We start from the raw sequence: 14,194 nt of genomic DNA on the forward strand, positions 1-14,194 counted from the left end.
TGTGACTTTGTGACTTGATATAATACACTACATCATTAAATACAAATTAATTTATATTGGAATCTCTGTTATAAAATCAGCATTTGTGGAAAGCTACAAGAAACGGTCTTAAATGCTGTTTGTACTGCATTTTACTTTCATAATCTGACATTTCTGAGGGAAGAAACATTGAAAGGACTTTATTTTATCCATTACAAATTGAATCATGAAAATTAGAAGAAAAAAGTTTAGATGAACACATTTTGTTAAAATATAGACAATAACATTTTTTACTTGTAATAATATGTGCAAAGATTAATTGTTCACATTAAAACCAGGATTGTTAAAACAAATAGAGGCCGTTTTGCTTTCAAGTTTTAAAGACAAAAAGGATGGCTCAATCTTTCAGCAGATCGATATGAAGTTACAAGCACTTGCAGCTTTTAAGATCTACTTTTCATGGAGCATTAAACAGCGCAAACATTGTCCTGTTGCAGAGGTGTTTTAATCTCCTTCATTGACTTCAACCATTCATGTTTCCTAAAACTGTTTCCCACAGCTTTAGCATTGAAGGATTTAGACTGTCTCTCTCCTCTATAAAATAGACAAGGACTGTCTTTGTAGCATTTCCCTTTGGGCTCAGGCTGTTGTTCATGTGTATTAGCAGGATTAGGGGAAGTGAAGCCTGAGAGTATCCTCAGGTTGGAGCTAGCCAAGGAGAAATAAGAAGGATTTCACCAGTACTGGGAAGGAAACAGTGCCAAATGAGTTGTTGTTCCACCACGTAGCTCCACTCTTTCACCTTTACTATGGCAGGATTAAATATGGAGTGTGCTGACACTTTCCAAGGACAGCCACTTGAGTAGGTGCCACTTCATAAGCTTCAAGTTCAAAATCCTTTTTACGACGCAGATGTATGTTCAAGAAATCTTCATTCTTTGGGAACTCTTCTGTACATTGAAGAATAAAGAGATGATGAGATTCAATGCTAATGAAAAAGGATGGGGAATTGATTTAGAAAGTAATCAGAAGTTCTGAGCCATACTCCGTGTAATAATCTATCTGGCAGATAATTGTTATTCAGCCCCAAACAACAGCCTGCCACACTATATTTCAGGAGAAGCGAGATGCAAATGTTGTGTCGGAGCAAAATTTAGTATAAACTGTATAATCACATACATCATGAATAATTTTGAAATCTGATTTACAAATAAATATTTAACATCAGTGTAACTTTATCTAATGACTTTGATACAGAATTTAAAGAAAACATGGTTCCATTTTACTTGGATAAAAACCGTTTAAATGGGTTAATGTCATATTTGCACAACAGTATTCCCTTTTTTCATTTAAATGCTTATGAAGACAAAGCTGTTTAATTGGGATTCATCACAAGTTAATAGGTGGTAAAGATACATATGAGCAGTATTAATTAAGATATTAGCCTAATATTTCACCTACCTGACCTGAAATGATAAGAACAAACACTAATGTTAAGATTCTTGCCCTGGAAATCCTGGTTCAGTTCAGCCAAGTTATTTGTTATAACTTTTGGCTGTCTATAGTACTAGTACTGTTTTTTCCCGGTCCAACCAATTAGTACAGCCCAAAACGTGACAATAATTGACCTTTTTCAGCAGCAATAATCAGCAAAATTTACTAGTTCTGTTTGGTTCAGTTTCATTGTTCACACTCTGTGCTGCCAATATGGCCGATTGATGACACGTCGTGAAAACATTCTATTTGATGTTTTTTTTTCGCAATTCCGTTGAGTTTATGGATGCAATGGCCAAAGGCGTTTAGATAAATCCTCGCCAGAGCAGTGTTGCCAAGTCGGAATTTTTTCCCGCGGAATTGGGCTGCTCTAACACTGTTGCGGTGGATTTTTACATGTCCGCGGGTTGGAACGACCCCAATACCATGATATTTAGCCCTTTAATGGAAATTTTACCAGGGGAACTCTGGTATTTTACCCCCTAGAAGGCAATTTTTACCAGGGGACCCTTCCAAAAATGTGATTAGGCTAGTTTTGAGTAGCAATGTATAGAACAATTTGTAAAAACCTGGCCACCCTGCACCAGAGTTTTATTAAAGGTGCAGTGTGTAATATTTAGGCGATCTGTTGACAGAAATACAATATACACAATATGTTTTCAGAGGTATATAAAGACCTTACATCAGGGGTCCCCAAACTAAGGCCCGCGGGCCGAATGCGGCCCGCCCCCACATTTGGACCGGCCCTCTGAACAATGCCAGAAAAATGAAAATGAAAAATTTTAAATATATGTTTTACTTATATCATATCAGTATTTGATTATAAAGGTTGGCTTTCAAACAAAAATTTCCCTTAATTATTAACATAGTCTAATTATTTGTTAAATTCGCCAACAGAATGGTACATTCAACATAATGTGACAAAACGACTCAATAGCATTTGAGGTGAAACTAGCACTGCTTGTGGGACAGGTGCAAAAGCCAGGAACCAGTGGCTTCTTTCCCAGTTGAAAAGTCTGTGGAAGCGCTGAAAATGATGAAGTCAGAGTTTGACATGTGATTAAAAAAACACAGTGGATTCTTGAATCGATTTTGCTTGACAAGCCTCTCAAGGCTGCGGTTCTCTTGGTTGGTTGTGCATCTTTTTCTTCTACATTTTTTTCCTTCAACTCAACTTTTTGTTAACATGCTTGGATGCAGCACTCTGTGAACAGCCAACTTCTTTGGCAATGAATGTTTGTGGCTAACCCTCCTTGTGAAGAGTGTCAATGATTGTCTTCTGGACAACTGTCAGATAGAATAAATACAGGTAAAATCAAAATAAAAAATAATACTAATACTAGTAGTCAGTCTGGCCCATGGTATTTTCTTTTATAAACCGACCCGGCCCCCATTAAAGAAAAGAAAATTATGTGGCCCTCTCAGAAAAAAGTTTGGGGACCCCTGCCTTACATAATGAACTGTTATGTTTTTATTACTTTAAAGCAATTTCTATTTACATACAGTAGTCATCATTTTAAGTGGATCAAAAAAGTTAATCAAAGTTGTCTAAAGACAAGAACGGGTATTGTTTTGGTTTTAGGAAAACTTTGATGAAAGGTTTTGATCCACTTCAAATGTTGACTACTGTACACCATTGGTCCCCTTACACGGAAATCGCTATTTTGCGCCACCATGTTTGTACAGTAACTGCTCTACAGATTGCGTTTCGTCACTATATTGTACTTGTGAATAAAACACTGACACGATGAACAAGTAACCATGATATTTGCAATAACATATTGGTTTACCGAATAATTAAGTAAATATAACTCTGGCTACCACTGGCTACTCTCTACTGTCTCAGACAATGACATCTTTGACCTGTGTCGGCCACTGTAGCTTTTCTATGTGCAAATTGCAACCTCCTCGCAACCTAGATGCCACTAAATTTTACACACTGCACTTTTAAAGAGCAGGTCGTAAGGTATTTTAAAGTGTCCTCATATTGTGTTGGAGTCCCTTACAACAGGTTTAAATGCAACTAAGGTCAGAAAACATTGTAATTTTCATGGAAAATGCACATTTAATATTAGAATTACTTTGCAATGAATTTGTTGAAACGATTCGCTCAAAGCAGTTCGAAGCTGTCTGTAAACCCCTCCTTCCATAAGCCTCTGCTCTGATTAGTCAGCTGGCCAAGTCTGTTATCATTGGTCTTTCTGTATACAATGCAAGTGAATCGTGCCCACAGCTTAAGTTTAGCTGCTAAACTGTAAACACTTCACAAAACAATAATTAGGACAATGACGTTCTACAATGAATTATCAGAACTATTTCAGTATGACAGTAATATTGTGGTTTACCTGATAAACTAAAGCTGCAATAGGTATACATCGAATATAAGCACAAAGAACTTGATATTTTGTGCACTCAATGGAAAATGTACACATAACGTATTAATCATACTTAGAGGTTGTATTTAGGAGACACTTGTTGGTCCGACTCGATAAGGTGGTTCAGAGTCAACAATATTTTTGTCATGCACTTTTTGATTATAAACTGTATTGAATTCAGACTGTTTACATTGAAGGATAGCTAAAAATATATTTTTGGAAAACCCAAATTTTATTGTGTCACCTCATAGTGACATATTGACATGCCATGCACATGAGCGGTAAAAACCCGATCGCGCATTCCGTTTTTCATTTCTTTATTTTTTTAAGATCCTGACCAAGGCAGTCTACGCTCATGCTAAAACAGCTGTAACCACAGTGCTGGGTTTAACGCATTACAAATAACTTGAGTTATGTAATCAGATTACTTTTTTCAAGTAACTAATAAAGTAACGCATTGCTTTTTAATTTACAAGAAAATATCTGAGTTACTTTTCCAAATATGTAACGCCATTACTTTTTCCCGAGTTATTGATTGAAAGTTCTTCTGTCCCCATGTTGAGAGAAATCGGGAGTAATATGTTACTTTAGTTCTAGAATAATGTGAACATGCATTAATTCATCTCACTCACAAAAAAAAAAAAAAAAACAGATTTAGCATTCCTTAAAATGAATAAAAACAGTGAAATGCAACTCAGAATATGACTCAAACCTGCAATAACTGATGAAGTAGTGAAGTAATACAAATATATTTTATATATTTATTCCCGTTTTATTAACCAGTGTCTTTGCTTCTGACCTTTAATGATCCAATGCAACCATACTAATAAGCAAAGATTACTCAAAATAAAACTAACATTTGTTTTTCTTTTTTTATTGCCAAGAGTGTTGAACTTTCTTCTTCTTCGGTCTACTTTACAGACGTGAATTAATTTTTTTCTTCAGCCTGAGGCTTTTGGTGTGAAAGGGCCTTTACATTTGCCAAAAATATAATTTTTTTATATTAAAAACAAGCAAGCAAACACTGCCCAGATTTAAAAAGTGACGCAAAAGTAACATAACACATTACTTTCCATAAAAAGTAACTAAGTAATGTAATTAGTTACTTTTTAGGGAGTAACTCAATATTGTAATGCATTACTTTTAAAAGTAACTTTCCCAACACTGGTAACCAACATCAAATACAACACAATATAGAAAATTAGTAACAATATGATAAGTTAAAGGGATACAGTAGTTCACCCAAAAATGGAAATAATGTCACATAAAGTCAGTGGGAAATAATGTTAGGCCCCTATAAAATTCTCCAAAGCATTTTTTTTTTTGTGTTCCGCCTAAGAAAGATAGTCATAGAGTTTAGAATGACATGACCAAGAATCATACAGTTACAATTCTCAATGTAAAATCTAGATCCGCTGACGTTTGGAGAAAGGTCACTGGAATCCAATCTGATTCTCATTGGCCTTTTTGCTGAAAACTATTAGATGCTGTTCCATTGTTCACCCCTGAAAGCTACGACCCAGTATTCAGCCAAGGAAGCCTTGTTACGTCTGTCTGCTTTGCTTTGAAAAGAATGACTGTCAACCCCTGCTCTATCTACTCTGTTGCTTAGCAACGGCTGGTGCGTCTTCCGAGAAGAGCTCAATCTTTTCTTTTTTCTGCGTTTCCTCGCTTATTTTCTGTACATTTGAATTGGAGTGGAGAATGACGGTGTGTCCTGGAGGAGAAAAATAAACAGTTGCTGCAAGGTCAAACTACATTTTCAAGGGTTTGGGCAGAAGCTTATGTTCTATTCCAATACCACTGGATGCTCAGAGCACTCTTTTTCATCTTTTAATTTTATATAGATATAAATCTTTAGTGTAATAATGGAGGTGGTGACGCATTTAACCTGGATGAGCAGTTTTAACTGCCTATTCATCAGGCGGGATTTTACAGCATGTTAATGAGGGCTCCGTCCACTCTCTCTCTTCTGGGGCTGTTGCTGTGAGACGAACCAAAAGTCATGTGAATGTTAAAGGTGGGGGGGGGGGGGGGGGGGGGTGAAACTATGTGTTGAAACGCACAATGCTAATAAGTCACCAAGCAATAAAAGGACAAGTAAGAGAGAAAGACAAAAGGATAGAGGCCAGAGAGAGAGAGAGAGAGAGAGAGAGAGAGAGAGAAGAGGCAGAAGGAAAAGTTAAAGCAGGGTCTTAATGGATGGACACAGTCTGAGCATGAAATGGACCCTCTTGCGGTCTCTCTCATGTATGATTCATTATTACTAACATTTATTATGTTCTACCTGGGGAATAGATAAAATGGCAAATATTATGCACCTGCCTCTCATTTGGATTCTCTGTGTTTTTACAAGCTGCTTCAGTGGTGAGATGATTTATCTGCCTTGCTCAGTAATGGATATTATTTTTGCTAATTGTTTTCAATCATTTTTTTTTTTTTGAAGCATTACATTACGTGACTTGTGTTCGCTATTTGTACATGCATCTGATGTTTTCGGAATATTATGTGCTTTCCACTAGAACATTATTGCCCAAAGGGGGCAAAAATTGACCGTGATGGTTTACGGTGCTACTGGATGCCCACTTTTAAATCAACATGGCTAGAAGCAAAAGGCATCTGTCAGAGAGATGTGAGAGGAGACCTTGCTATGGTGGACAGTGTGACTGTACAGACCTTCATACAAAATTCATTCCAACTGTAAGAGATCACAAGATTTTATGCGGTTGCAGGGCTTTTTTCACAACAGAAATATTTGAAAGGAAATATAAAAACACAGAGTATTGTAACTTCTTTAATGACTGATTCTGTATTTGCTTTTTCTTCCAGAGAAGGGGTCTGGTTGAGAAATGGAATGGCACAGGATCCGTTCGATGATTTAGATTCAGAGGACAGTGAGATGAAGGAATGTACTTCAATGGCTTTGGCCTCCGGACAGTGGATGAATGAACAATGTAATAAGGGAAATTTCATTATCTGTGAGAAAAAGATATCAGGTAAGCCAATGAAACTGTTTTTACCTCACTGATAAAGTGAGATTAACCAAATGATCATCATCATAAAGACTAAACAGTGGGCAAATAATCACCTACACCTTTAAACAACACACTAGCATCAACCTTCATCTTCACTACCATTGTGGTGCTGAGTTTTGCACAACCAAGTAAAAAAAAAAGTAGTTTAATTATTTATAATTACCAAAATCAGCATTATAACTTAATTTATGGAAATAAACTACTAGCATTTCAATGCTATAGATTGCGTGTAGTTTAATTTTAGCAGCTAGGGGGTGACAAAGCGCTTCATATATTTGTTTACGTTTGAGGTATTTACAGCTCACATTCAGTTAATATTAGCTATGTTACAAATCCTTTGTCAGAGTTGACAGCAGCATCATTCATTATTTCTTTAAAGTGTCTTTGCCATCGCTGGAGAGCTACGTGACAGGCGTCCCACTAATGTCAGGCGTGTACACAGTGTCCCAGATACAACTGCTACCCTCTCCACCAGACCCAGGAACACAAATGGTCGAGGTAAAAATAAATACATAAGCTTACTGATCGAGTTCTGTAGTTTAAAGCAATAAATTATATAGTTTTTAAGTTAATGAAAATGGGCCTACACTATCTTTTTAGAAGTTCAGGGTTGGTATGATTTTAAGTGATTATAACTGTTATTCTAACCAAGGCTGCATTTATTTAATCAAAAATACAGCAAAAGCAAAAATACAGTATTACGTAAAATATGTGACCCTGGCCCACAAAACCAGTCATTAGGGTTATTTTTTTTTAAAATTGAGATTTATACATAATCTGAAAGCTGAATAAATAAGCTTTGCATTGCATTGATGCATGGTTTGTTATAATAGGACAATATTTGGCTGAGATACATCATTTGAAAATCTGAAATCTGAGGGTGTCGCCTTGAAAATCGCTTTCCAAATTAAGTTCTTAAAAATGCAAATTACTAATCAAAAACATTTGATATAAATTGACAAAATATTTTCATGGAACATGATCTTTACTTTATATCCTAATGATTTTTGACATAAAATAAATATTTATCATTTTGACCCATACAACGTATTTTTGGCTACCGCTGCAGATATATCCATGCTACTTAAGACTAGTTTTGTGGTCCAGGGTCACATATAAATACCTGTGATGCAAATCTGAGTTTCCAGCAGCCATTTTTCCAGTCTTCAGTGTCTGCAATCCCTCAAAAATCATTCTAGTTTGGTGATTTTGTGGACAAGAAACCTTTCTATTATTACATTATTGTGAAAACCATGCTATATATTTTGATGAATATAAAGTTCAAAATAACCAAATTTGTTGGAAATAGAAACCCTTTAATACATTAGAAAAGTCCTCAGTTATCTGATCAATTTAATAATAAAAATATTATGATAAATTAATGATTATTATTATTATTATTATTATTATTATGATAAACTCATACCAAACTTTTAAATGGTACTATAAATGTACATCAATTCTTAGAGTCTACAAATGTCAGTTTTATATAGATGTTTTCAAAAATCTTTCCTTGCTTTCATGCAGTAAAGTTAATCAGTCTTTACAGAAATTACTGAAAAGCCTTAAAATTAATAATTTCAGACAGAATATGCAGAATATGCTAATTTTTCTCCCTATGTATTTATAAAAAATTTGTTAATGCATGTTAATGTTTGTTGATAAGTCATATTTAAAGGTATAGTTCACCCATAAATTACATTTCTGTCATTAATTTACTCACCTTTATGTTGTTCCAAACCTGTAAGACCTTCGTTCATCTTCAGAACACAAATGAAGGTATTTTTGAGAAATCTGAGGGATTTCTGACCCTGCATAGACAGCAACACAACTACAATGTTCAAGGCCCAAAAAGGTAGTAAGAATATTGTTGTAATAGTCTATGTGATATCAGTGGTTCAACCATAATGTTATGAAGCTACGAGAATACTTTTTGTGCACAAAGAAAACAAAAATAACAACTCTCTGCCTCGTGTTCACCAGAGTACCACAAGCTTCATGACATTACGGTTGAACCACTGATGTCACATGGACTATTTTATGATGTCCTTACTTCCTTTCTGGGTCTTGAACGTTTCAACTGCGTTGCTGTCTATGCAGGGTCAGAAAGCTTTCAGATTTAATCAAAAATACCTTAATTTGTGTTCCAAAGATGAACAAAGGTCTTACGGGTTTGTAACGACATGAGGGTGAGTAATTAATGACAGAATTTTCACTTTTGGGTGAGCTATCCCTTTAAAACACACACACACACACACACACACACACACACACACACACACACACACACACACACGTACGTTTATTTTATAATGTGAAAATTAATACATTTTTTAATCAAATGTGTATGCACAGATTATGTTGTTCCCAGGTCTTTGGTTCAGTCATGAGGGTCGAGTCGTATCATTAGATTTGGTGATGCAGCCAAGTGATCAGCTGACCTTTGCTAGAGTACAAATCTTACGTCCGTACTGCAGCCCAAGTCATCACCTAGTACCACCTGGTGAGCAAATTAAGCACTAATGATAATAAGCACATCTTTAACGGCTGATCAGTTCAGAAGAGCAATTTATAAAACATCTCTCTCTTTTAGGCTGTAGTTCTCTCCTGAACCCTTTCAGCTGCTGTTTACTGACGCCCATGTGCAACACTACTGGTGGCTGTGCAACTGGGCAGTATTGGTGTCATCTTCTGGAGACCTGTCTGCCCATCACCAGTCCATGTAGCCCTTACCACTCCATTAACGGGGGTCATGTGTTCCCGTTGCCTCCCCGCTACCCTGCGACACCACCGTTCTTCCACTTGATGGCAGACATGTCACTGACACTGACCCCAAGCACTGAACACACACATATCAGTGTAGGTGGCAACACTAAACTTGTTAACATAAAACCTAAAATAACATAAGCATAACTAGGCAAAATAAACAATGAAAGTTTTATATGAATGATTTCTCGTAATTAATTAATAACTGATTTATAATAAGAATTTTAACGTTTTAACGCATATATTATCTTAACATGTCCACAAAGTAAAATAACTAGGGCCGGGACTCGATTAAAAATTTTAATCTAATTAATTAGAGGCTTTGTAATTAATTAATCGAAATTAATCGCATTTTAATCGCATGTAAATATTTGACCTGAGAACAGTGAGAATTAAGATTTTTACATGGATTTTTAGTATACCATTGAATAATGACTGAATACATAAGCTTAAGCAACAAAATATTGTTTATTTTTGTTCAACCAAGTCCAACAGACCAGTACAATATTGCCATTAAAAGTGTAGCAAGAGGCACGTTCTTTAACGAGTCTTTCATTCCGAGAACTCTGCTCTTGTGTTTGCTTAATTATGCATTTAAACTTTAATGACCAAACCTATCATTATAAATGTTGCTGCACATGGAATATAACGCGGATAACATTTAAAAAATAGTTTTTATCAGGTTACACACTGATTATTTATCACTCAAAGCCCTTTCTCTACCTGTCCGTTGGTCGCGTAAATCCTCCATGTTTGTAGTTTTTTAACACTTTTTATGCGTGTTTGTAGTTCTAATCGAATCCTCGTTCACGGCGCAGTGTGTTGCGGGCAATATAAGCAGTTAAGAGTGTGCATTGATCGTTAAGTAGTAGACCATCCGGGAATCTTTGGAATACTTTTTAAACATACTACGATTTGGGACATACAATACTATTTAGGACGGACGTCTTTGGCTGCGTTCACACTTGGCGTCTTTTTTGACAAGAAAAAGTTGACTAGGGCGTTTTTTTAGTAAAAAAAAAAAGCTGGCAGCGTTCTGTTACAAAAAGCAGCCGAGTGCGTCTTTAGTTGCTATAACAACAGCTGCAACAGTAGCGTAGTGCTGTGTGGTGAAGGAATGTCGAGAAAGAGCCTCTTTGTGATGTATATTATGATAGAGTTGTTTACTCATATCATACAACTCCTTGTGCTCCGAAACTAGTACGATAAGTTTATTTACCGGCAACTTCTCCAGTTTTTTTTTCTTGTTGTTTTTGTTGTTATGGAAACGATAGGTCCCGCTACTCGCTTGTCATTGGTCAGCTGTCAAAAAAGCGCTTGACGTAGGGCGTTTTCTTCAAAAAAGTTAAACTTTTTTCAACTTAAAAAGACGCTCTGAGCTGCAGAAAAAGACGCCGGCGGTGGCGTTTAAAAAAGCGCTCAGGGCTTTTTTGAAAAGACGGTTTACTCCATAGGAATAGAATGTAAAACAGACGCTGGCAGTTTGAAAAAAGACGCCAAGTGTGAACGCGGCCTTTGGCTTGTCTGAACACTAGTTTGTGCTCCAGTATAATCGGTCCGCCGAATCTTATCTAGTGAGAAACGTTCCGCGGTGCAAAACGTATTGCGATTAAAATGCGTTAAAAAATTTTAACGCGTTATTTTTGTGTAATTAATTAATCTAAATTAACGCGTTAAAGTCCCGGCCCTAAAAATAACACATTAGACTGTACTAAACAATAGGTTAGAGCACTGCAACAGTAATACAGTAATATTAATACTGAAAAAAATAGCACTAAATGCTGAGTAAATAGTGACGCTGTGTTCTTTACACACAAGCAGCTCATGATCCAGTGTTTTCAGCATCTCACAGCAACTCGGTTTACAGTCAAGCAGCAAACTCCATCTTTACATTTACATTAGTTTAAAAGCAATTTGAGTAACGTAATTTGTGCTAGTTCCGCTTTATGATAAATTTGCATAATTTCCAAAATTTTGTGGACTGAAGTTTTCGGTGTTTCACCAGTATTTTACCAAAATAAAAGCTTGAGGCTTTGAAATGTTAAAAGCTTAAAGGGGTAGTTCACTTCCAGAACAAAACTTCACAGATAATGTACTCACCCCCTTGTCATCCAAGATGTTTATGTTTTTTGAGGAAAACATTTCAGGATTTCTCTCCATATAATGGACTTCTATGGTGCCCCTGAGTTTGAGCTTCCAAAATGCAGTTTAAATGCAACTTCAAGGGCCTCTAAATGATCCCAGCTGAGGAAAAAGGGTCTTATCTAGTGAAATGATCTGTTATTTTCTAACATTTTTTTTTTTTTTTTTACAATTTATATACTTTTTAAACTCAAGCGCTCGTCTTGTCTAGCTCTGTGTGAAGTCTGTGTATTCCGGTTCATGACAGTTAGGGAATGTTGAAAAACTCCCAACTCATTTTCTCCAAAATCTTGATTGACCTTCTTTGCATGTTCACTTAGTAAACTTCTGCAGTGATGTAGGATGATTTTGAAGTTGGAGAAGAAAATTAGCTTTCGAAAAGGGATTTTGTTGACATTCCCTAACTGGCATAAACCGGAATACACAGAGTTCACACAGAGTTAGACAAGATGAGTGTTTGAGGTTAAAAAGTATATAAATAGTACTTTTTTTTTTTTTAAATAAACAATTGTTTCGCTAGATAAGACCCTTTTCCTCCACTGGGATCATTTAGAGCCCTTTAAAGCTGCATTTAAACTGCATTTTTGAAAAGTTCAAACTCGAGGGCACCATAGAAGTCCACTACATGGAGAAAAATCCTAAAATGTTTTCCTAAAAAAAAAAAAAAACCCATAATTTCTTTACGACTAGAGAAAATAAGACATGAACATCTTAGATGACAAGGGGGTTAGTACATTATCTGTAAATTTTTGTTTTGGAAATGAGCCACTCCTTTAAGGGTTTGAACATTTGGAAAGTGAAGAATTTAAAGGGATAGTTCAACCAAAAATGAAAATTACCCCATGAATACAGTCAAAGTTATATTAAAAAATATCTTTGCTCTTTCAAGTTTTATAATGACAATGAATGGCTGTTTAGATTTTGAAGTCCAATAAAGTGTACCCATCCATCATAAAAAGTACTCCACACGGCTCTGGGGGTTAACAAAGGCCTTCTGAAGCAAATCAATGCATTTGTGTGGGAAAAATATCCATATTTAAAACTTTATTAACCTATATAATCTCTAACTCAAACTAACTGTTATATGCATATTCACAAGAAGGTGGCCTTTATTAACCCCCGGAGCCATGTTCAGTACTTTTTATGATGGATGGATGCACTTTATTGGGCTTCAAAATCTCAACACCTGTTCACTACCATTATAAATCTTGGAAAAGCCAGGACTTTTTTCAATATAACTCGATTGTATTCGTCTGAAAGAAAAAAGTCTTATACTTGTAGGATGGCTTGAGGGTGAGTAAACAAGGGGGTCATTTTTTTCATTTATGGGTAAACTATTCCTTTAAGACATAATTAGGTTAGGTGTGTTATAATCAGTCTGATTGGATTTTATTTGGATTGTAATTTATTTAACTTATTTAATAAAATCCTTTTCTAGGCAGCTCACTAGGTTTAAAAAAAAGATACAAAGTTTGACAATGAGTTAAAATCATGACACTTATTTTTGTGTTTGTGCAGGTTATAGTACAAGACAAACAAATCACTGTCTATCCTGATGACATTCTGGCATTGCAGCACACTAGAAGAGCAGGCAAATTTCTACATTGTGTTGGCGGTACCAACTCATCCTGGCGCCAGAGTTACCTCTCTCTGCATGGGCCTGAGTGGGGCGGCTGGTTAGAGGGGGCTCTGTCTGCCCAACCAGGACAGGGCCAATGGCTAGATGAACAGGTCTGTGACCTTCGGGTGATTTACGAGGACACAATGCCACACTTTGGAGTTTCACCTGTACCCAGCACCTCACAGAGCAACAGTCCAATCAAAGTAAAGAGTCCTGTCACTGGGTTGCAAGTTTTATATCCAAAGCTTGACAAGGACAACCAAATGCATGTTGCTGTCAATGTCCCAACTCTCATTGTCATCCAGATCATTTCAGGAGAAAACACAACTAGTTTCTGGTCAGACCCTGTGTCTAAGAACGGAGTCCCTTTTGTATCTTCGTGCCCCGCTGAGATGCCTGAGAGTGAAGAAGGATGTGTTAGGGCATCTCTTGACATGTGGTTCTCTCATGTGTACATGAAGCTTTCTAGTCAAGGAGAACATATACTGAACATCACGGCTTCAAACAGCGTGAACTCCCAGACTCTGAGTATGAGAGTTGTGTCTCATATTCCTGTAACTGGGCTGAGAATCCAGCCTCAGGGCTTCAGAAGAGTTCTAGTAGACATACCACAGGTATCAATTTCTCATGTGTGTCATTGTGAAAGAAAATATTACCTCAAAAGTTCACCAGCAGCCTTTTAGAATTTGATGTGCTAATGGTATTTACATGGTATTTGAAGAAAAGGTTTCTAGAATGTCATAACTAGACTTTAAATGAGATGCTTACTCTGTTTTTTTCTA

General features: G+C 36.2%; 1 protein-coding gene across 1 annotated transcript in view; it reads left to right on the forward strand.

The window, feature by feature from the left end:
* The first annotated feature begins 6,151 nt into the window (after positions 1-6,151).
* LOC141297435 (polycystin-1-like) overlaps positions 6,152-14,194 on the forward strand; it is a 30,561-nt gene continuing 22,518 nt past the window's right edge. The window contains exons 1-7 of the mRNA XM_073827871.1: positions 6,152-6,215; positions 6,371-6,548; positions 6,678-6,844; positions 7,263-7,381; positions 9,239-9,386; positions 9,477-9,742; positions 13,310-14,026. Of these exons, the coding sequence (XP_073683972.1) occupies positions 6,152-6,215; positions 6,371-6,548; positions 6,678-6,844; positions 7,263-7,381; positions 9,239-9,386; positions 9,477-9,742; positions 13,310-14,026 (1,659 nt within the window). The remainder of the gene's footprint in view (positions 6,216-6,370; positions 6,549-6,677; positions 6,845-7,262; positions 7,382-9,238; positions 9,387-9,476; positions 9,743-13,309; positions 14,027-14,194) is intronic.

The sequence above is a fragment of the Garra rufa genome, chromosome 22 (genome assembly GCF_049309525.1).
Source record: "Garra rufa chromosome 22, GarRuf1.0, whole genome shotgun sequence".
Lineage (NCBI taxonomy): Eukaryota > Metazoa > Chordata > Actinopteri > Cypriniformes > Cyprinidae > Garra > Garra rufa.